The 22335-nt window shown below is 37.2% G+C and overlaps 1 protein-coding gene across 2 annotated transcripts; it reads right to left on the minus strand.

Moving 5' to 3' along the window:
• Window positions 1–1051: 1051 nt before the first annotated feature.
• On the minus strand, window positions 1052–17271 carry LOC128203448 (enolase-like). 2 transcript variants are annotated; one of them, XM_052904863.1, is made up of 12 exons: window positions 17156–17271; window positions 16782–16879; window positions 15229–15321; window positions 14875–14933; window positions 13627–13696; window positions 13191–13400; window positions 6743–6832; window positions 4943–5145; window positions 4603–4742; window positions 4020–4136; window positions 3052–3160; window positions 1052–2151 (listed from the first exon to the last, which is right to left on the minus strand). In XM_052904863.1, the coding sequence occupies exons 2-12, from the start codon at window positions 16864–16866 to the stop codon at window positions 2020–2022; spliced, it is 1308 nt and encodes a 435-aa protein (XP_052760823.1). In that variant the 5' UTR covers window positions 16867–16879; window positions 17156–17271; the 3' UTR covers window positions 1052–2019. The 2 variants fall into 2 exon arrangements, with proteins under 2 accessions (XP_052760823.1, XP_052760824.1); XM_052904864.1 differs by lacking the exon at window positions 17156–17271 and having other exon boundaries at window positions 16782–16973.
• Between the last annotated feature and the right edge of the window lie 5064 nt (window positions 17272–22335).

The following is a 22335-nucleotide window of genomic DNA, read 5'->3' on the forward strand; positions in this document are numbered from 1 at the left end:
CTTCAGTTTATATCCTTTGGATACAAGGGAAAAGGCACGACAGGAAATACACAAAAAGTAAAATGCTTCATACTTAGTTGACTGCATCTTCATGTCATGGTAGTCTTGAAGAAGAGATGCACTCTATGTAAAATGTATACAGGAAGCCAAATTTGAAATTGGACTGACTAATGGGTAGTTTTTTTCATTTTTATTGAGTTTATTTGTCTGTTGAACACTACAAACGGACACAAAATGCAGTCCCATGTCCTGTACCCACTAAATATGACCTTCAATCGAGCAGGCTTTACCTTGCACCCTGCGCCTGGTGTTGATGCAGTGAACACCAATGTAAAAGTTGAAAAGTTGATATCTGTTTACCGGTATACTCTGCATGCACATTATGTCGCTAATGTAATGGCGTATGCCAAATGATTTAAATCTGCTTGAATTTGAAAAGTTAACGTCAAATCTAGGTTCAGGGTAGATCTTTTCCTCTCCCTAAGATTGACCAGAGTCCAAAGAGCAGAACAAACATGGCAGCGGCACTCGTGGTGAGCAGCTCCTTGCTTAGGTACCCCACATGATGAATGGCGAGATGGACACTATTTCTGAAGGACATTTGTGGCATGTTATTTCAAAAACCTTCAAGTCCTTCAAGAAATATGGAGCTTACACCCATTATAGTCATACGACTTTTTACATCTAAGTTTGACCTTGAACTGAGCAGGTTGTAACTTGGGCTCTTTACATCGTCTCATTATGGTAAAAATTTCTGGTGAGATATTTCAAAATCCTACAAATGGTTTAAAAATTGGTTTCGGTTTCACTGCTCCAAATAGATCACTTTTATTTTAAATTGCCCGCTCAATTCATTTTCTTTTACCAATATCAGTCCAATAAAAAAATTAACGTTTGGGAAATTGACAAAGATGTCTCATGGTCGTTAGACTAGTACAACATAAAGAATATTTTTTACCATCAGATACTATTGAGGGCATGTTTTTTAAACAATGTAATATACACATCACTAGTTGATGTCGGGCCTTTCAAATAACAACTGACAACAAACTAATGGTCACTACACAATTTATTAAAACTTAGTTTGCCTAATACAAGAGCATCCGAAATGCTGTAATATAGAAATAAATAAGAACTTTGAAGTCTGATCTTGCGAGATGACACATATGGCACAAGACATAATTATGAGAGTTTCTTAAAATACTTGATTGTTCTAAAGCTAACAATCGTTCAAATGAAAAAAAAAACAGAATTTTCTACACTTAAGCTTTCTATTTTCTGGTTTGCGGTCATGGAAATCTGATTCAAGTCAACAAGCCCTGACTTTGCATTACATGTATGTTTAAAACTCGAGTTGCTCAACATCCACAGTTATGTATTATTTAAAATTTGAATAAGTCCAGTAATCATTTAACTTGTGTCTGGCTTCACTGCGGGCTTCCCATCATCTTGACCTCAGTATTTGTTTTACCATTCTAACAAGAACTGTTCAGTTCACTACAGCTATTATGAACAGGACTGACATAGTACAATGTGTAGAAACAAATAACGAAAGAAAATGGGTACAATTAATAGCACATTAACAATATCTTTAAGCACTTTCAAATGCAATGTACATTTAATACATCAACAAAGTTACATAACTTTCAATTGTAAAATCTATCGATCAAAGTCTGAAACAGCAAGAAAAAACAAAAATGCCAAACCCAATCATCATTTCACTCTCATTTTCAAAAATACTGTGAATTTATTAATTTTGCCGGTAATTAACTTTATCCATCATTTCCTTAATCGTTGATTTACTTAATCATAACTTTAAAACTGCTAGGAATGTGCACCAATCATGACCACTGCAGTGTCAGTTGTGTCAATTATCCATCATTCTTTTAGAGTGTCTTAACATAACTGATAGGAAGTCAACTTTAACTTGACTAAATAAATATTTGCCACAAATATAAACAATTTCACAGTATACAGACATATCAAGCTATTCGATGTCTGCTAAGAGATGGCCGAGATTTACACCTTGCCGTATGGAAAGCGGAAAAACTGTCCAGCATACTTGGCTTTGTCGCCCAGTTCTTCCTCAATACGCAGAATCTGGTTGTACTTCGCTAGACGTTCGGACCGGCAGGGGGCTCCAGTCTTGATCTGTAAACGGGGGAAAAAGATATATTGTCAGATTAATCCCCCACAAGGATTGTTGTTGTAAATGAGACTTTTATTACTATGCAAACTGACAAGGCATGGGCATGTTTGTTGTTCCTCTTTCAACAGCTTCTGACAATAAATAACAGCTATATGGTTTACAATTATCACCAAAACATTCTCAGAATAATAAAACCATGAGCTAATATTTCCCACAGGTATCTGAATCATTGTTTGTCACTAAAATGTTGTTTAAAACCATTTTGGGTACATACAATGAGATAAACAACACATCTGAAGATATTTAGTGTCTTTGATATACAAAAAAGAAACAAGGTATGTAACTCAAACTTTAAACAGTTTTATGCAAATTTCTCAACCAACATATAAACAATCCATTTTTAAATAAATGACATGGAAAGAAGAGTCAATTACCTTTAAAATGGTGTGCGATATGTTGGTATAACTATAGTGTCTTTAGACAAACAAGCATAATACAATGTCCAATTCTCGTGGGTTTTTTTAGTCAGAAAGAGTACAGCAATTTCAAATCTTCAATTTTCCCCGTGTAAACAGTACTAAATACAGACCTATTGAAGTTTTTTATGCTTCAGTGTACAGATAAATTAATTCCATACCATAATATCACGAAAAGACTAACACTCTTTCCGACTAAAGAAAATCATGAGAATTGGACATTGGATATTGAATTATGCTTGAGTGTGACCTTTACCTTTGAGATAGGAATGTGGGTGTTTCATATTGCCTTTATGTAATGAACTGGACTACTAATTTAGAATCCCTATTCACATGTAAAAGTAACAGCCCAAATATGACCTGTCCAGATACGTATAACACTGTACAATGTCACCAGTCCAGGTAGGTTTAACACTATAATGTTACCTGTCCAGTAGACAGTCCAACAACAAGGTCAGCGATGAACGTGTCCTCTGTCTCTCCAGACCTGTGGGAAACCATCACACCCCAGCCAGCCTCCTTGGACATACGCCACCTGGATATATACAATAAACATACACAAGACAGTGGCCTCAAATAGGAAGGTGAAAAAGCCCTGCATTCTCTATCATCTTTGTCCTCCAAAGATAATGCTTTAATCAGTCTTGATTTTACATCAAAACCTATTCTATTTTGTCACGCTTACATGATTTTACCTATTCATACACCCTAGCAATCAAAATTCTTTGACAATAATATATTCAAGAATTGCCTCCGACCATTAATCTTATTTGTTTAAACTCTTATCAGTATTAAAGATAATAAAGACACAGATTAAAAATTTAACAGGTTTTGAGTTTAACCATTGCATGCAGAATTTTCATAAATCTGTCCATACAAGAAAAAGTTACAGCCCGGACACAACAACCTATACTCTATGTCCTTATATGCAGCATTCCATTGTGAATAAACACCTAAGTATGACTTTGACCTTAGAGGTAGGGACACGGGTCTTGCAAGCAACACGCTGTCTTGGTATGTCAAACACATGTGGCAAGTCATTTGAAAAATCTGTCCGTATAAGAGAAAGTCAAAGCCTGGACACAACAACCTATACTCTATGTCCTTTTATGCAGCATTTCATTGTGAATAAACACTAAGTGTGACCTTGACCTTAGACATAGGGAATTGGGTCTTGCACGCGACACATCATCACGGTATGTCAAACACATGTGTCAAGTTGTTTTAAAATCTGTTCATACAAGAAAAAGTTACAGCCCCAACACGAGTTATTGAGCCGGACACACGGACGGACGAACAGTCGGTGTGATTTTAATATGCCCACCTTCAGGGGCATAAAAAAGGAATAAATAATAATAATCAAACAAATTAAGAATAAAATACGTAAAACTTACGCCTGAATGGATTCAGTAACACTGCCAATCTGGTTGACCTTCAACAGGAGACAGTTGCAGGCCTTTTTGTCAATACCAGTCTGCACACGCTTGGGATTTGTCACGGTCAAGTCGTCCCTGAAAAGAATACCCAACTCCATACTATGAATGTCATTATTCAATCTGAATGTCAACATAAATAACACTTTTTTACCCCACAATCTCAATGTCAAGATAACAAACTATTATTTACCCCACAATCTAAATGTCAATATAAAGAAGTCTTATTTACCCCACAATCTGAATGTCAATATTAGGAAGTCTTATTTACCCCACAATCTGAATGTCAATATTAAGAAGTCTTATTTACCCCACAATCTAAATGTCAATATTAGGAAGTCTTATTTACCCCACAATCTGAATGTTGATATAAAGAACTCTTATTTACCCCACAATCTGAATGTTGATATAAAGAACTCTTATTTACCCCACAATCTGAATGTCAATATAAAGAACTCTTATTTACCCCACAATCTGAATGTTGATATAAAGAAGTCTTATTTACCCCACAATCTGAATTTCAATATAAAGAAGTCTTATTTACCCCACAATCTGAATGCTGACATTGCCGGTGAGTTTGGTGTAAGCATCCCAGTCATCCTGATCAAAGGGATCCTCAATGGAGACAATCGGATACTTGCTGATAAAATCCTGGTACAGGTCACCCAGCTTGTCCGAGCTTATCTGTACATAAAGAACTGATTTTATCATAATATTAATAGTATTATAGTACATGAACTTGACAGTAGAAACTGTCTTCCCCCTGTTGCCAATTTTGAGAGGCATTTAAAGACGTAAACCATACTCAATTTCAGATGTATTTTTCCTCAGATTTCAGCATAATTTGCACCAAACATTCACAAATACCATAACAGACCACATACCCAGTCTTCTTTCTTGGATTCCGTGTTCTTGAAGTCAAGATCATACATCTTATCCTTGCAGAACTCTGATGCAGCCACGTCCATGCCAATCTGAACTTTGCCTGTGTACCCGGCTTTCTCAATGGCTGTCTTCAGCAGTTCCAGTCCTTCATCATTCTGAAGAATGTTTGGGGCAAATCCTCCCTCATCACCAACATTACAGGCTGAAAAACATAGAAACAAAGACAACTAGACTACAGTTGAAAATATTTTAAAAGCAGTGTAATTAATCATCATTTGTTCACTTCTGAAAGCTTAAAGTATGTGCGTCATACTATCATAACCAAGTGCACTGTGAATACATGGTCACCATTAAGTTGAAAAAAAAAATTCAAATAGGGAAAAAATATTATAAAAACTAGAGATTGCTTTTTTGAAAAAGCGCATGTCTCCCCCATTGTGTGGTCGTAGGTGAGAAATAATCAATGATGGATCCCAAAATCAATAGGGGCCATCAACTAGTCATGACTAACTGGCATACCAAGTATGAAGTTCCTGGGTGTAAACGTTCTTGAGTTATTGAGCAGAAACCGGTTCTTCACCTCAAGGTCAGTGACCTTGACCTTTGACCAACTGATCGCAAAATCAACTAGACATCATGACCAACCTCACTTCAAAGTTTGGTGAACCTAGATCAAAGCATTCTCCTGATATTGCACGGAAATATTTTTTTACATTAGAGGTCACAGCGACGTTGACCTTTGACCTTGTGACCCCCCAAAATATAGGAGTTTTCTAAACCTCATGATCAACCTCCCTACCAAGTTTGGTGAACCTAGGTCAAACCATTCTCAAGATATTGAGCGGAAATGTTTTTTACATTGGGGGTCGCCGCGACCTTGACCTTTGACCTAGTGACCCCAAAAACAATAGGGATCTTCTACACCTCATGACCAACCTCCCTACCAAGTTTGGTGAACCTAGGTCAAACCGTTCTCAAGATTTTGAGCAGAAATGTTTTTTATATTGGGGGTCGCCGCGACCTTGACCTTTGACCTAGTGACCCCAAAAACAATAGGGATCCTCTACACCTCACGACCAACCTCCCTACCAAGTTTGGTGAACCTAGGTCAAACCATTCTCAAGATATTGAGCGGAAATGTTTTTTACATTGGGGGTCGCCGCGACCTTGACCTTTGACCTAGTGACCCCAAAAACAATAGGGATCTTCTACACCTCATGACCAACCTCCCTACCAAGTTTGGTGAACCTAGGTCAAACCATTGTCAAGATATTGAGCGGAAATGTTTTTTACATTGGGGGTCGCCGCGACCTTGACCTTTGACCTAGTGACCCCAAAAACAATAGGGATCTTCTACACCTCATGACCAACCTCCCTACCAAGTTTGGTGAACCTAGGTCAAACCGTTCTCAAGATTTTGAGCAGAAATGTTTTTTATATTGGGGGTCGCCGCGACCTTGACCTTTGACCTAGTGACCCCAAAAACAATAGGGATCCTCTACACCTCACGACCAACCTCCCTACCAAGTTTGGTGATCCTAGGTCATGCGGTTTTCCAGTTATCGATCGGAAACGAAGTGTGACGTACGGACGGACTGACGGACTAACGGACTACCGGACTGACGGACAGGGCAAAAACAATATGTCTCCCCCAGAGAGGGGGAGACATAATAAGGATTACAGCCCAAATTGATAGACAGCAGCAGCAGTGTATTGATACCGTATTAAACTCTGCAAATTACACAAGCAATTAGACACCTGATCACATTCAATATATATTAGAAAGTGTACTCTTTTACCGTCTTGTCCATATTTTTTCTTGATGACAGCCTTCAGGTGATGGTAGATCTCTGTTCCCATCTGCATAGCCTCGGTGAAAGAGGAGGCCCCTGAAAATACAATATAGATCATCATTAAACAGAAAAGGATTAATACATGACTTAGTTTCATTGTGGGCAATCAGGGTTCTCAATAAGAACCGGCCGCCGGCCAAAATGACCGGTTCAAATGGCATTTGGGCCGGTTCAAAATCGCCTAGTAACAAAAATTAAAAGTTCCCAAATCGTTTAATTTTTTAAAATCCGTCAACGAATAAAAAAGTTATTGCCTTTTAAATACGACGACTTGATTAGCGTTCGCCCGGTCCCGCATATTTCTTTACGGCGCCGTTTAATAAACTTCACTAGTCCGTGTAGATAGACAATTGATAAAACGCTTGGAAGCAAGCGTCTCATTCTAGTAAAAATGAAGAAAAGAAAAATACACGATATCTTTCACCCTGTGTCGAGTGAGTATAAGATAAAAATGAAATAAAACAGTTGCATTTATGAATTTCTTGTTCTGTTTATTGTTTCACGTTTGATTTCCACCGTTTATTTTGTGTTCTGTTTATTGTTTCACGTTCGATTTCCACCGTTTATTTTGTGTTCTGTTTATTGTTTCACGTTCGATTTCCACCGTTTATTTTGTTAGTAGTCACGCGACATACAATTACGTCATAATACAGTCATTTATGACGTAATAATGTTCTCATCTTGTTCACTCTCGAGAGAGGACGTGTATTTGTTCAGTCAGGAAAATAAGTTTATTTCATAGACAATTATTCAGATGGAGGAACAGTTTCAGGAGTTTAAAGACTCTGTGAACGAAAGGATTATCGGCGTAGAACGAAATCTACAGACAGTGATTCAGAAACTTGATATTTCCTCCGGATTTGTAAATTCACCACGTGAAGGGTGCTTCTCGGTAAACGACCACCCAGAAAGAAGCCACGTGTTGGCTCCCGGTACCGCAGCTCTAACTGCCACCGGGTCTAATTCTGATATCCAGGGGGATTTTTCCGCACTGAAGGACAGTTTGGCACGGATTAAGCTGCCGACAGAGCTACGACTCAACGAATCCCGTCAAGGAATCAAGCGTTCGGATGTTCCTGTATTGAACATTCTTTCAAAGTGTAGCCGTTACAGTGAAACCACGGCAAAACTCCTATCGACAATTGAACCAGGATCTAGTGTAACCCAAGAAACATTGGACCAGTTGTTTCTTATTTGTCATGCCCAGTGTAAATATGTTCAGGACGAGTATGCGGCTATTCTTGTAAATGGACAGTTTGACCAATCAACATCAAGGATATTTCGTGCGTTACAAAAGAACACATCCGGGTTAAACGCAGACTCGCTCGATACTTTAAGGTCTGCAGCCACCTTATCGGCGGCCAGCCGTACGACAGCCCCAGCACGTGGTGCGTCAACATCATCGTACGAGTCGGGACGTGGCGGTTATCGTGGAGGTCAACGCGGAGGTCGTCGGGGAGACGTTTTCAATAGCTTCGCGTCGCGCCAGTTCCCGTCGTCGAGATACCGCAACAGTCACCAGAAGGACGAGGGTGCACCAAACACATACGATAAGGACGATTAGTTACGCATTGTGTGCTTACATTAAGCGTTGTTTTCATTCAGATTTCACTTAATTAAAATTTTGTTTCAATGTGTATTTCTAATCTCCAACGAAATATATCTGCATGGAAACAGATTGATGCTCCCAATCACATAATTGATTGGATTACTAATGGTATTACTATTCCCTTTGCGACACAAGTACAGCCTTTCGAGTTAAAGAATCACGATATTAGTGCAAAACAGTGTCAGTTTGTTAATCAGGAATTACATAGGTTGTTATTACTCGGATACATAGAACCTAGGGAAGAAAAACCAGTTTGTGTGAGCCCTTTAGGGGTTGTGCCTAAAAAGAACAATAAGTTACGTCTTATCACGGATTTAAGGAAGCTTAATGATAATTGTAATGTTCCAAAGTACAGAAATGAAGACATTCGAGATGCTGTGAAGTTAATAGAACCCGAAGACAGGTTTATTACGACTGATATCAAAGACGGATTTTTACATATACCTGTTCATGTATCACACAGAAAATTCTTAGGATTTAAATGGGATGGAGTTTATTATGTGTGGAATGTGTTAGTATTTGGTTTATGCTGTTCACCATATTTTTTCAATAAGATTTTGAGGCATGTTATAACGTATTTACGGTCTGTAGGGTTGAGAATTACAGTTTTTGTTGACGATTTTCTACTTTGTGCATCTGTGTCAAATATAACAGATCACAAAGATCAGTTACTGCATACATTAGACGAGTTAGGGTTTGAAGTGAATTTTGAGAAATCAAACCTAGTGCCAACACAGCGTATTGCATATATTGGATATACAATATGTACTGCCGACAGCAAAATAATCGTAAAAGTGCAGTTGATTCGCGTGGCCAGGCTTAAGAGGTCTATTCGGAGAGTTCTTAGTCAAGGGCTGGCAGCTGCCCGTCAGTTAGCGAAAGTATTGGGGCAGTGTGTGTCAGTTGCCTGGGCCGTCACACCTGGCAAACTTTTTCTGAGAAATTCGTATAAATTACTTAGTGCGCGTAAATCGTGGTCGGATAGCTTAATTATAACACCGGAAGTTGCAGAAGAACTACAGTGGTGGTTAAATTCAGTAGATTACTGGAACTCACGCGAGATATGTTCCGAGACAATACAGGCTCAGGTGGTCACCGATGCCAGTGGTCTAGGCTGGGGAGCAACGTACGGCAGCCATGTTGCATCGGGCGACTGGAACCGCCGCGTCTCGTATCTCACCTCGAACGAAAGAGAAATGTTGGCCATATTGATGGCCATCAAAGCCTTCGCGAAGCTGTTACGCGGGTTAGTAGTGCAAGTACTAACCGACAATATTTCTGCAATGACTTATATAAACCATATGGGGGGCCCGAGCCAAAAACTGTCAAGGCTGGCATTAGCAATTTGGGCGGAAGCGTTCGATCATGGAATCACGTTACGTTGTGCTCATATCGCAGGCGTACAGAATGGTCAAGCCGATTATTGGTCGAGAACGCCAGACAAGCACAATTGGATGTTGCATCCAGCCGTGTTCGGTTACATAGACAAATTGTACGGTCGTCACACAATAGATCGATTTGCAAATTGTCAGAACGCTCAGTTACCGAGGTTCAACAGTCGGTACTGGGATCCGTTGTCAGAAGCAGTGGACGCCCTATCGCAGGGCAACTGGGGGTGCGAAAACAACTTTGTAAACGCCCCGTTTTGTCTTATACCACAAATTTTAGACATAGTACAAACGCAAAAAGCGTATGCGACCATAATAGCTCCGCAGTGGAAGACACAAACATGGTATCAACGGTTGGCTCGTATGTCAATTTCCCCACCTCTAAAGTTACCGAACAACCCAAGAGTTTTTCGATCAATGGGGGCACTTCCGGAACCGTGCCGGAACAGGAAGTGGCAAATAGTCGCCTGGAGAGTGTATGGCGGGAAGAACTTGTAGCAAAAAACTGGTCACAGTATAGTATTAGCAAGTTGAGATATAGCCTTGCTAAGGGCACTTTGCGATCATATGATAACGCGCTCGAGAAATTGTTTAAGTTTTGTACTGAAACAAAGTGTGATTTCCCGCCAAATGACACATGTTATCTGGCCGATTTTTTCTGCAACATGGCTAACGCGTCGTCTCGACCTAATTCGGTCATTAGAACAAACATTGCCGCTATAGGTCACTTATATCGAGCCAAGGGGCGTGTCAATCTTGTCGAAGATTCAGACGTAAGACTTCTCGTTAGCGGACTAGTCAAATCGGGGACCAGTGAACCAATGAAGAGATCAAAGGTCATGCCTATAGAGCGTTTTCACAACTTATTTTTAAGTTGGTCGGACAACAAACATTTGGATTTTAAGTATCTGAGGCTTAAAGCCATTACGTTATTAGCATTGACGTTAATGCTAAGACCATCAGACGTTGCACCTAATGGCATATTGTATTCACAAGCCGACGACGAGATAAAGTTATGTTTCAATATTAGTCAGGTTGAATTCCGTGAAACGTCTGCCAAAATAACATTTTTCGGAATCAAAAATGATACATCGCGGTCAGGGTTTGAGGTCGAGTTGCCAAGGGCAAGCAACGTTAAGCTTGATCCTGTTCAGACATTACAGGACTACATTGAACGGACAGACAGGTTCCGGCCGCCAGGTGGTCCGGTATTCTTATCGCTTCGCGCGCCGTATAATGCAATTCAAGCATCGTCTGTTGCCAAGATTTTGGATGAAGCTATAAAACTGGCAGGTCTAGAGGGACAGGGTTACACGGCAAAGTCGTTTCGTCCAACGGGAGCTACTACCGCGATAGCTCAGAATATAAATCCCGAGATCGTACGTAAAGTCGGGCGATGGAAGAGTTCAGAGGTTTTCTTCGCGCATTACGTGCATTCTCAGACTCCTTCTGGCTTCACAGATGACATACTTAATCATGAGTAAATAAGTATTGGAGATTTAAGTTCATACATGGAGTTGGCACTCTGGTTTAGTACTCTTTAATTTGAGTACTTTATTCTATTTTGTGCATTTATCTCATCAGTATGGCATATGTGTTTAATTTTAATGTTTAAAGTTTATTAAAATTAAGAAACAACAATGTATGTATTGTTTGTCGTAGTGACGTATATTTACCAAAATAGTAGTCACGCGACATACAATTACGTCATAATACAGTCATTTATGACGTAATAATGTTCTCATCTTGTTCAGTGGCATTTATTATGATTGTGTTATGTATATTATATGAGCTAATATAGAAGAGTGAACCTGTATGGGAGTATGGCATATGTGTTTAATTTTAATGTTTAAAGTTTATTAAAATTAAGAAACAACAATGTATGTATTGTTTGTCGTAGTGACGTATATTTACCAAAATTGAAGTTTTGATCGTTGTTTATTCCGTACAAGATGCATTATTACGAAGATTTGATAAGGAGGTAAGTTTACTCTATTATCATTATCATTATTCTGTATGAAAAAATCGTAGCAATATTAAAGACTCACCAAATATAAAGTGGGTTGGGTAAGGTGAATTTTTAAATTTTTGCTTAAACTTCACAGTAAACCAGTCATCAAAAGGGCTGTGGCCAAGAGGTTAGAGAAACCAAGGCGGAAGTTGGGTGCTCCAACACCAGAAAGATTAAGATGTCCAGTGACGGTAGGTGTTCAGACTGACACATGCATGGCACTGGACACAGTCACACCTTGTAGGGAGGAAATTCGGGCAGTCCTCAAGGAGATACTTGTTGAGGGGGAGGGGGACTACTACTCGTCCAGTTCATCAGATGAGGACAGTGACATGTGTTAATAACAGGGTTAAGCGTAATGAATACTGTTCTTATTAATTCAATGTGCCTTATGTATTTTCACAGTACAATTGCATTGTAGTTTTGTTAATACATTGTATATGGTGTTGAAAATACAATTTTCAAATGGATATTTTGTTGTTGAAATTTGGTAAATAAATATAATTGCATTATGATATAGATCCTGATACAACTACTGCTCTGCAGTACTTGTATCTGCATATTTAGGGGATATTACTTATAAAATTGCACTTGAAAGGGGTGATTTAAAAGGCATTCAAATAACCCCAGAATGCAGGAAATGACGCGCTCACATAATTTTTTTTTCGGGGGAGGACCCCCGGACCCCCCGCCAATTTGGGCCTGTTACTTTTTATAAACGGCCTGTTCACTGAAAAGTTATTGAGAACTCTGGGCAATATACCTGGATGATCCACAGTGGGAAAAGCATCAATAAGTGTTTGTATTTGAGGACTGAATATTGTAGTATTGCAGTTCATTGGTGTATAAAAACATTTCATTTGTGATAATTTGTGCAATTTCCAACTGATTTCATACACAGATGAAATGCAATTTCAAGTATTTATTCATTTTTTGCAAAAGTTCTTTTGGAAAAACTAATTACAATTCTGAATATATACTATGAAGATAACAGCACTTAGTATAAAAATTAATTTGGCCGTTTGAACTGCATTTTCTGCAGTGATGTAACTCGCTTCAACAACGTCAAATACAATAACACAATTAAACATCATATGACCAATCACAAATGTCAATTTATGAAGAATCTAAGATGAAAGATATCTATAAAATTTTGCATTTTTCATAATACGGTTGCTATTGTAATAATATGTGTTCATCTAAGGTGGCACAAAGGGATTGTTAATACTTTGAACTCTCTAGCATACAAAAAACACTGTAGTTTTACACATGTTGGACAATGTTTGGATTACTGAAAAAATATCTTAAAATGAGAAGTAATTTTTTGGTACCTGCTGTTTTATACCAGGCTGAAATGATACAATGTCAAATAATATAATAGCTCACCTGTTGGTAGAATCATAAACTCCTGCATGGCCAGCTTGTTGCCTGCATGGCTGCCTCCGTTGATCACATTGAACGCTGGCACGGGAAGAATAACTTCCTTGTTTCCAGCTAGGTCAGCAATGTGACGGTACAGGGGAACTCCCTTCTTCGCCGCCCCGGCCTTGCACACAGCAAGCGATACCCCAAGAATAGCGTTGGCTCCAAGCTTGGCTGTTACGGAATGGTAAGGTTATAAAAAATCCAAACACGTATATGTAGCATGTGTTTAACATTGGCTTAGATGATGGTAAGCTTATTTTACTTTTTTGGTACAAATACACTTATAGATGATCTTTAAGGCCAAGAAATGGCAAATAAGAACCAAAGTGAAAAACTATTGTAATAAAATACCAATTTTGTAAATATGATTATCAATTTGTAAGTACATGTAGCATACATTTGTTATCTGTGCCATCAAGCTTGAGCAGAAAGTTGTCCACAGCTGTCTGGTCATCCTCATTTAGACCCTGGAAATATGATTCCATGAATCCCATGTATAATAAGCTCATCATTTTATTGTTAGGTTGATAATAATGTAAAATTTCTGATTCCTAGAGTCAGGTGATCCCATATCATTTGGTATGATATACAGGGTTATTGCTTGCTAATTTCTAACATGTACTAAATTACTGAAAATACTTTCAAGATAAAGTTGAATTTTGCTGAACAAGTATTATTGTTCCTTATTTCCCAGAAATGGGACATGAGATGGTCTGTTTTGCTACTTTCCTCCGGTAACATCAGTGGACTGCAGTCACAAGTATATATGTCAATTAGTTACCAGCTAGCCTTCCCCAATTTTATTCCCACCTTTTTGTGAATTTCGGTAGGGCCAACACTTTGAATTGTTAAAATATTAAAAAATTGCCGAAAATTAGGAATGAATTATAACAAACAAAGCAAAGCTCCCTTGAAATTCTTCTGCATTTTTTTTTATCAAGAATAAGAACTGCAATTAAACATATTTTAATTATTAAGAGTTAAATAAAATAGAGGTAATTTTTCAATTAATTTTCTAATTTCGAGTTCATTCTTTTGTGAAAGAAGTAGAATTTTGGGATTGTGAAGTCGCAAACCCCCCACTGCTCCCTTGGTTTCATTTTGCGAAATGGTCTGACCCACCATGCCACCATCAGATAAAGGTTATGTGGGTCTATTATTTTTGGTGTTGTTTTTACAACAAAGTATCTCATGATTACTGTACAGGCTTTATCAAACAGTATCGTTTATTTGTGTTTGAAAATGTTTAAGTAATAACTATACAATTCATTTTCTACTTAATCAATAAAACAATAGATTTCAAATTGTGTACTGCATCAGATTACATTTTTTTTTCAATCATGAATAAGAACAACTTATACAAGCATTATGTATGGATTAGGAAAGTTTAAGCCTCTTAAGAAATAATTCTTAATTGTGTCTACCATAATATATATCTGAATGAGATACAACATCTAGCAGTCATCGAAAATAGACTTTTGGATGGAAAAGCCCGAATTCTTCTACTGTTGCTTAGCATCAATATTTTAACAAGCCCTGCTGATTAAAATTTAGAATTTGAGCAAGCCCAGAAGACATTTTATCAGAGCAAGGATTGCAGGCATGTGTTCATTTCAACCACTGGTCTAGGGTAACAGTTACTTACTGATTTGGTCAGTTCAGGCGCAATGATTTTATTGACATTGTTGACAGCATTCATAACACCTGAAAATTAAAAAATAAGATAAACATCAACTATGTCTCTTGTCTATAATTTACTGCTTTGTGCAAATTTATAGCAACCATCCATCATCTGATGCATTCATTTTTAGTTGAATATTATTAAAAAACCATGTGGGTCAAAAATATTACATTTAATCTTGACGACTGCAGACTATGTTAATCAGTGGTAACTTGTGTAAATTTCAAAAGGATATATTGAAAGTCTTCAGCAAACACTTTGTAAATAATTACAAATTGTATTGAACAGCTCAAACAATGACTCGGCTACACTGCTGACCTTTTCCATGGAAAGTTTTTTGCTTGTCCCTCATCTCGAGTGCCTCGTAGATGCCAGTAGATGCTCCACTTGGGACAGCTGCCCGAAACAGACCTGTTGTGAAGATAAACCTTGAGTTAAGTCAATATAACTTTGTTTAAAAATTACATCACATTACAATTACAGCTACATTCAATACATTGGACACTGATTGTATTTCATAGTTTTGACTAATGCTTAGATGTAAAAAGTTGTTGAATGTGGAAAAAATGGTTCTTTTTAGGTGAGCAGTTTTCTCAAAATGACATGTGCCCAGGCCCCTGTGTATTAAATAAGACATACAGTAAGACTGCGATCGCTCGAGGTTGCCAGGGACTGAGCCTAAACCTCGAGGGAACCGATGTTTCAAACGACCCGATTTCCAATTATCCAGTCTGTTATGAAATATCTTTCAGTGTATTTTAAGTTTGAAGTCGTCTGTTTACTAAGACACTGATTATGTGTTGCGTTGTGTGGAAAGCGCTCATATGTTCAAAGGCTATATGTATGCTAAATATAAAATGTAAAAGAAATATCAATAAATGAATAAATAGAAATTTTTATTTTGACAAAATTGCAATATTGCAAAGCAAAGTGACAAGAAGGAATTATTTTCAGATATTCCGATGTTGAATCGATATGGTAGTGTTTATTCATATTTTTATTACTCATTTACATTTCTCACAATTAACTTCTCATCATTAACCTCTCATAATTATCTTCTAAAATGCCCATATTAACTAATATCGGTCATGCGTTAACAGTGTTAAACGGTTTTTCACACCTTATCAAATTGCCTGTCAACTGTCATTGCAAATGTTCCGACTTGCGAAAATTTTAATACCTAGCAATTGCTTGTTTATTTTGGAACACGTGTTCAGGGAAAAGGTGTGAAATTATGACCTTGAGGGAGCCATAAGGTTTTGTGCATGATTTGTGTACTTGGGACCGAGTATATTGCTCGACTCCTTCACATAATTAGGTTTCGATGCAACGTAGGTATATTTTATATGAAAAAAGTTCGGAAAAAGTTCGGCATCAATCTCCGACCTTGAGGGAACACCGGTTCTCGAACAACCGCTTGTTCGAACGACTTGTTGTTCGAACGACCGCAGTTTTACTGTATATGGTATGCTGTACTGTACAGTATATCTTCCATGCTTTTACAGCAAATCTGGGATGAAAAGTGTGACTGGTGCAGGGCTTAAACCCCACAACTGCCGGAACACTAGCATCTTGGTTTTACCAACTGAGCTAGCCGGGCAGCTGCTTCTTACCCTCACACACTATACGCCTCCCCTCATTAACCTTATAGGCCAACAGAGGCATTCCTTCCATTGACCACTTGAACAGCAGTCTAAACAACTGAGCTGACCAGGCAGTTGTTCTTACCCACACTTCACTATGCAGGTGTCAGATATAAAAAGTGATGACACATCTAAAATTCATTTTAATACTGAATGATATGATATCAATCCATGGATCATTTTATTTCTTTAATTCACAATAATTTAATTCAAGGATAAAATATTTACCATTTTCAGTTGTGACATCAACTTCCACAGTTGGGTTGCCACGGCTGTCAAAAATCTGCCGAGCTTTCACTGCTTTCACTGGCATGTTGAGTATTTTTCTGAAAATCGAGGAATGATGTCTGTTCACAATCTAAAGATGAGAATGTCAATCAAGGAGACAAGCGGCAGTGGACATGCACACTTCAATGAAGGATGTGAGGAAAGTGTCAAGGCCGATTGGAAAACTCAAGGTCAGCACCAATTTATCTCATAATATTGCACCTTACATTCGACAAAACCCCCATCAAAATACTAAATAGTCTACTTATTTAATATGAGATGAACATAAAGATTTACTCAGTATAAAATTCATGTCAAATTTGGAAAATTCTTACCGGCAAATTCTTCTAAATCCAGACGTCCTTGCCCTTGTCAATCAAACGATTGGATTGAAGCGTCTAGCCGAGGGTATATTAATATCCCGGAACATCGGACTCGTATTCAAAAAATCCGGTACCCAATTGTTAAACACCAAAGTGCTTTCCCCTGTCACAACGATAGATCTGTGATCAGTGCTGTCCGGGATTCAATCCAAGCCGAACTAGAATTCTGAATTTATTATTAAATAATATCACGTTGCGAAAGTATAAAAGAAATTTTTTTTTTGGAAAAACACGTTTTCAGTTACGTACGTTTTTTGGGGGACATGCTTAGAAATCAAAATGCTAAATAAAATATTCCCTAGTTGCACACGATAGATATGGGTCTGAAATTTAATCGTTAAAAAATAAATCTTCAAATATTTCAAAATAAAAAAATAAAAACAAAAATATTTTGAATTTTTGTCGCAAAAAGTGTCTGACTGTAACGGAGGCCATCTAAATAATCCTTGGCGATGTTCATTAATTTATTTTAAGATTTTACTCATGTCAGCTGGCCAGTAAAAATTGGATTTCAAAATATAACTTACATTAAACGAACAATCCAATCAGTGTCATTTTTAAAGACATTAAATATATATCCTAACGAAACTAAAGCTTAAACATGCACGTGCCATGACATGTCACTCAAGAGCATGCGCATAGGAGCGGAGGCCGCAGGGGCCGCAGTTTGATATCTACATATATATTTTAACCTCAAAAGGTTTAGAAGAAACCATCGAAATGAAATCTGAACTCACTGGAAATCGAGTCTTGCAATGCTTAAAATTAAAAAAAATCTCGACTTTGAAAATTCTACCTATAAGTGTTTAGACAAAATGTTGATAACTTTTGAACATATCATCTGCATAGGAGATTTGAATTGCGACTAACTGAAAATAGATAATTGTAAATTTCTTCATAGCATTTGTGATAACTTTAGCTTTGATTTTTTTTCTCTAAACCTACATGTATTATGAAACACCGCATGCCCACACTTATTGATGTCAACCTCACCTCAACTTTAAATGTGATCTAGGCGAAAGCCACAACCTCTTAGCTACAAGTAAAAGAGGACAATGTGAGCCATTTATGAAAAATAAGTTCACTTTAAGGTCACACAAGAACTTTGACAAAATCACTTTGAATGGACATCTTTTCCATGTACTGTTCCATCTCGCCCATATTTTTGAGGACATAAATGATATAAATATATTGGGCTAACGAACCTTTTGAAACATGTCATTTACGAGCATGCCCCCAGTAAAATAGAGAGTCCCAAAAAGGAACCCCCAACTCGAATGAACTCTAGGTACCGTAAACTAGTTTACAATAATACAATGGAAAAAAAAAACAGGGACAATATTTATGCGAAAAACTTCAGAAACAAGCTCAGTAGCAAAAAGTTTGAAATCTTAAAAGCAAGGTCAAAATAGAATCTATAGCTGTTTATTTTCAAGAACGGCGTAGTGGAGGACCCAAATCTAAAGACGTCTGGCCGACAATTAAACATTTTCTCTCACATAAACCTACAATCGGGACACCTAGGCCAGTATCCAACAGGAATTAGCCTCGGAAATAATACGGGTTATTAGAATATAGTCCATCATGGACGACCAAGAAGATGTTGACAACAAATCATTTAATAATTATATAAACATCTTTCTCATGTACCGTTCATTCTCACCCATATCTTTGAGGACATGGACGATATTTATTGGGCTCACGAACACCGAACAAGTTATTGACGAGCATGCCCCAGTAAAACAGAAAACCCCCAAAACGAATCCACCACCTTATATAGGTACCGTAAACTAATTTACAAGGCTCGTCAAGCAAGAAACACCTATAACAGGAATCAGAACATGGCCAACTGGTTACAAGTTCAGAAATCTCAAAACCAAGGTGAAAAGAGAATCTATAGCTGTTTATTTCCAAGAACGCGGTAGTGAAGGACCCAAATCTATGGACTTCTGGCCGACAATTAAATTTAACCATTTCTCTTACAGAAACCTAAAAATAAATCAGATAACCCAATAATACTCAAAGACAACAAAGGGAATTTGGTTTTTGACCAAAAGCTAGTGGCCAATAAAATGAACACATTTTACATTAATATAGCCGAAAATATTGGAATATCTGGAACTCAGATTAAAGATAAACACCATAGTCTTGACAAAATAAAGGACAACTGCCAAATGTCACCTGAGTTTCACTTTACCACAGTCACCGATAAAGATATTGGAAAATACATTGACAGGATAAATCCCAAAAAAGCAACTGGTATAGATCTGATCCCTCCCAAAATCATCATTGCTGGCAAAGATACTTGACAGGTTCCCATCCGAAACATGGCCAATGAAATTATTAGCCATGGACCATTTCCAAGTAGTCTTAAGCTAGCACAAGTTACCCCAATTTTCAAGAAAGATCAGCCCTTTATTGAAAAGAACTATAAACCAGTCAGTTTGTTACCGTCAATGTCCAAATTATATGAACGTGTCATAAGTGAGCAACTGATTAGTCATTTTGATAACATTTTCCATCCTTTCCTGGCAGCATTCAGAACAAAATTTGGATGTCAACCTACCCTGTTAAGGTTGGTAGAAGACCGGAAAACCCTTGATGAGAACAAATATGTAGGCGCAGTTCTAATGGGCCTCTCAAAAGCAGTCGACTGGAGCTCGATCCTGAAAGGCGTACCACAAGGATCAATATTAGGGCCTTTAGTTTTCAACATCTTCCTAAACGACATATTCTTCTGTATCAGTAATAATGCAGCTTTGTATAATTATGCAAATGACAATACTCTTTCTGTGTGTGATAAAAATCCTGATGTTGTTAAGACCACTCTTGAAGAGAAAGTAACATTTTGATAAACTGGATATCCAAATGCACAAATTTACCAATGCAGGCTAATGTCCTGTCGTTTGGCATTTTTGTTGAAACTTACAAATGTCTGTATGGTATCTACCAGATATTGTTCAAAACCTTGTAACTTTTTAGACATGTAATACGAACACTGTGTAGACGTTCCATCAGTAAGAACAACTAAATACGGAAAAACTCTTTCCGCTTTGAGGCCAGTCAGGTATGGAACATCCACCCGAACGAAATAAGGTGCTATCAAAACTACCTGGAATTTAGAAGGCTGATCCGCAACTGGACAGGGTTCCTCTTGTAAATGTTCAATGTGTAAATAATACCTCTTTGCTTAAAAAAATAGAAGAAATTGAGAACTATATGGTGTTTCACTGAATATCTTTTATCCTTGTCTTAACGGAAAAGGAGTTTGGTTTTCAGTGGGATGGCTTACACCCAATGGACAAGATATGGCATTCAAATGCCAGAAAAGACTTTTTAAATTAAATTACATGAGCTAATATCTAATTATGATTGCTTCAAATTTATATAACATCTGTCGAACACATATAACTACTAGTGTTTTTCTTTTGGCAAGTATTTTTGTTTAGGTGTTACTACTTTACTTTTTCAATTAACATTCTTTTAAAGTGATAGGTGTAATATCAATACAACATGATACATATCATACCTTCTCTAAGCAATATTTTCCAAGGATTTTTCCAATCATGCTAGATTAATTATAAGTTTTTTTACAAACTACACATCGATGTACAAAGCTGTTATTCCCTTGAATATTTTGCTACTTACAATTTTGCTACGTCAATGTATATGATTACCCTTTAAGTTATACTTTTGAAACAACTAACCATTTTGCAGTGGTATTTCAACAAGTGGAACCGTGCGCGTGTGGACTGGCCGTACAGCCGGGAAAACTTGATGATGTTATCACTGTTCTCGATGCTCTAATCCAATTTTCCTATTTGTATGCATGCTTCAATATGCATTAATTTTAACATATATACTTTTATTTCCAGGTCACAAGCTCATTGTTATTTCTATTTGATATGTTATGTATGTCTGTTATTCATGTCGGTAAATAGCTCATTGAGCTAATGTTTCTTGTTAACACATACCCGACATTAAATAAAGATTCTTGTATATAATGTATGTTCAAACAACCAACGATATGCTAGACCGAAGACAGAATGAGGGGCGAACTATTACCAGTTAATTGTGTGTAAGTGTTATTTTGATACTTAATATATTTTATTAAAATATATAAACGCTGTAAAAAGTCCCTTAATGAGAAACTAAGTGGAAAAGTCATTTATTTTTAGTGGATGGGGTTAAGTCTGCTTCCAATTGACTCTTGCTGAGATAGTAACAGTGATCAGTGGCAAAAATTAAGAACACAAATACTTTATTTGATTTCTTTGAATACAAATAAATCTGAATCTGACTTTACTTAGATTTATAACAGGTTAGACTTTCTTAACTCAGTGTATTTACAAACCTCATTTTTTACATTTCTTTAACCAAGGACGTTTGGTTTATATGTACGTGCTAAAACATACCTCTTCTCCAAATGTAATTTTTGACTGTCAGTGAAATATTTAAATATATTTATTCATCAATATTGTAGTGTGAGTGTTGGTAACAATCAGCTCGATGTAATGGCACAACATTTGATGCCTGTTCACTAATGTAGCTCTCAGACTCTAAATAAATTAGATCATCATGCTAGTGGTCTATCAAAATGGGTTTTAACACATAAACCAGCACACATTTCTTTCAAGGTTAATTTTTTTTTTATAATATCAACCGATGGTTGTGATGCAGAAACATTGAAAATGCTTACACTTTGCTATGTCCATGAATTGCAGACATTTAAATTTTAGTCTTATTGCTATTTTCAGAGGGCAGTATGGTACCAGTGGTGCGGCCGGCTCTGAATTCCTTGCTTGCTCTAACGAAAAATTGCAGATGAGGTAATGGTTGTGCTATTTTCAAAATTCGGACAATAATGCAACAATCAAGTCAGTGGGGACATACCACGTGGTTTGTGACGTGACATTTAAGCAAAATACCGCTCGATTCGGAAATGATTATCGCTGTAAGTTTGTTATTTTCATATCATTTTTTATAAAACCTAGCGAATCTAATCGGAAAAATGTACACAATACTCGGTTACTGAGTGATTTGATGAGCAATTTATAGTTTTTTCAAAAATCGTTGGCAAATGCTGATAATGTACAATTAAAATATTGTTTGTTACATATATAACGAAAAGC

Source organism: Mya arenaria, chromosome 9 (assembly GCF_026914265.1).
Source record: "Mya arenaria isolate MELC-2E11 chromosome 9, ASM2691426v1".
In the NCBI taxonomy this organism is placed as follows: domain Eukaryota; kingdom Metazoa; phylum Mollusca; class Bivalvia; order Myida; family Myidae; genus Mya; species Mya arenaria.

Bases quoted from the DNA above. Each gene is read 5' to 3' on its own strand.
- LOC128203448 (XM_052904863.1), bottom strand. From the start codon at position 16,866: ATGCCAGTGAAAGCAGTGAAAGCTCGGCAGATTTTTGACAGCCGTGGC. The intron at 13,401-13,626 runs GTATGCTACATG...ATTCCGTAACAG, and splicing joins TGATGGCACAGATAACAAAT to CCAAGCTTGGAGCCAACGCT. The intron at 2,152-3,051 runs GTAACATTATAG...CCCCGTTTACAG, and splicing joins TTGGACTGTCTACTGGACAG to ATCAAGACTGGAGCCCCCTG.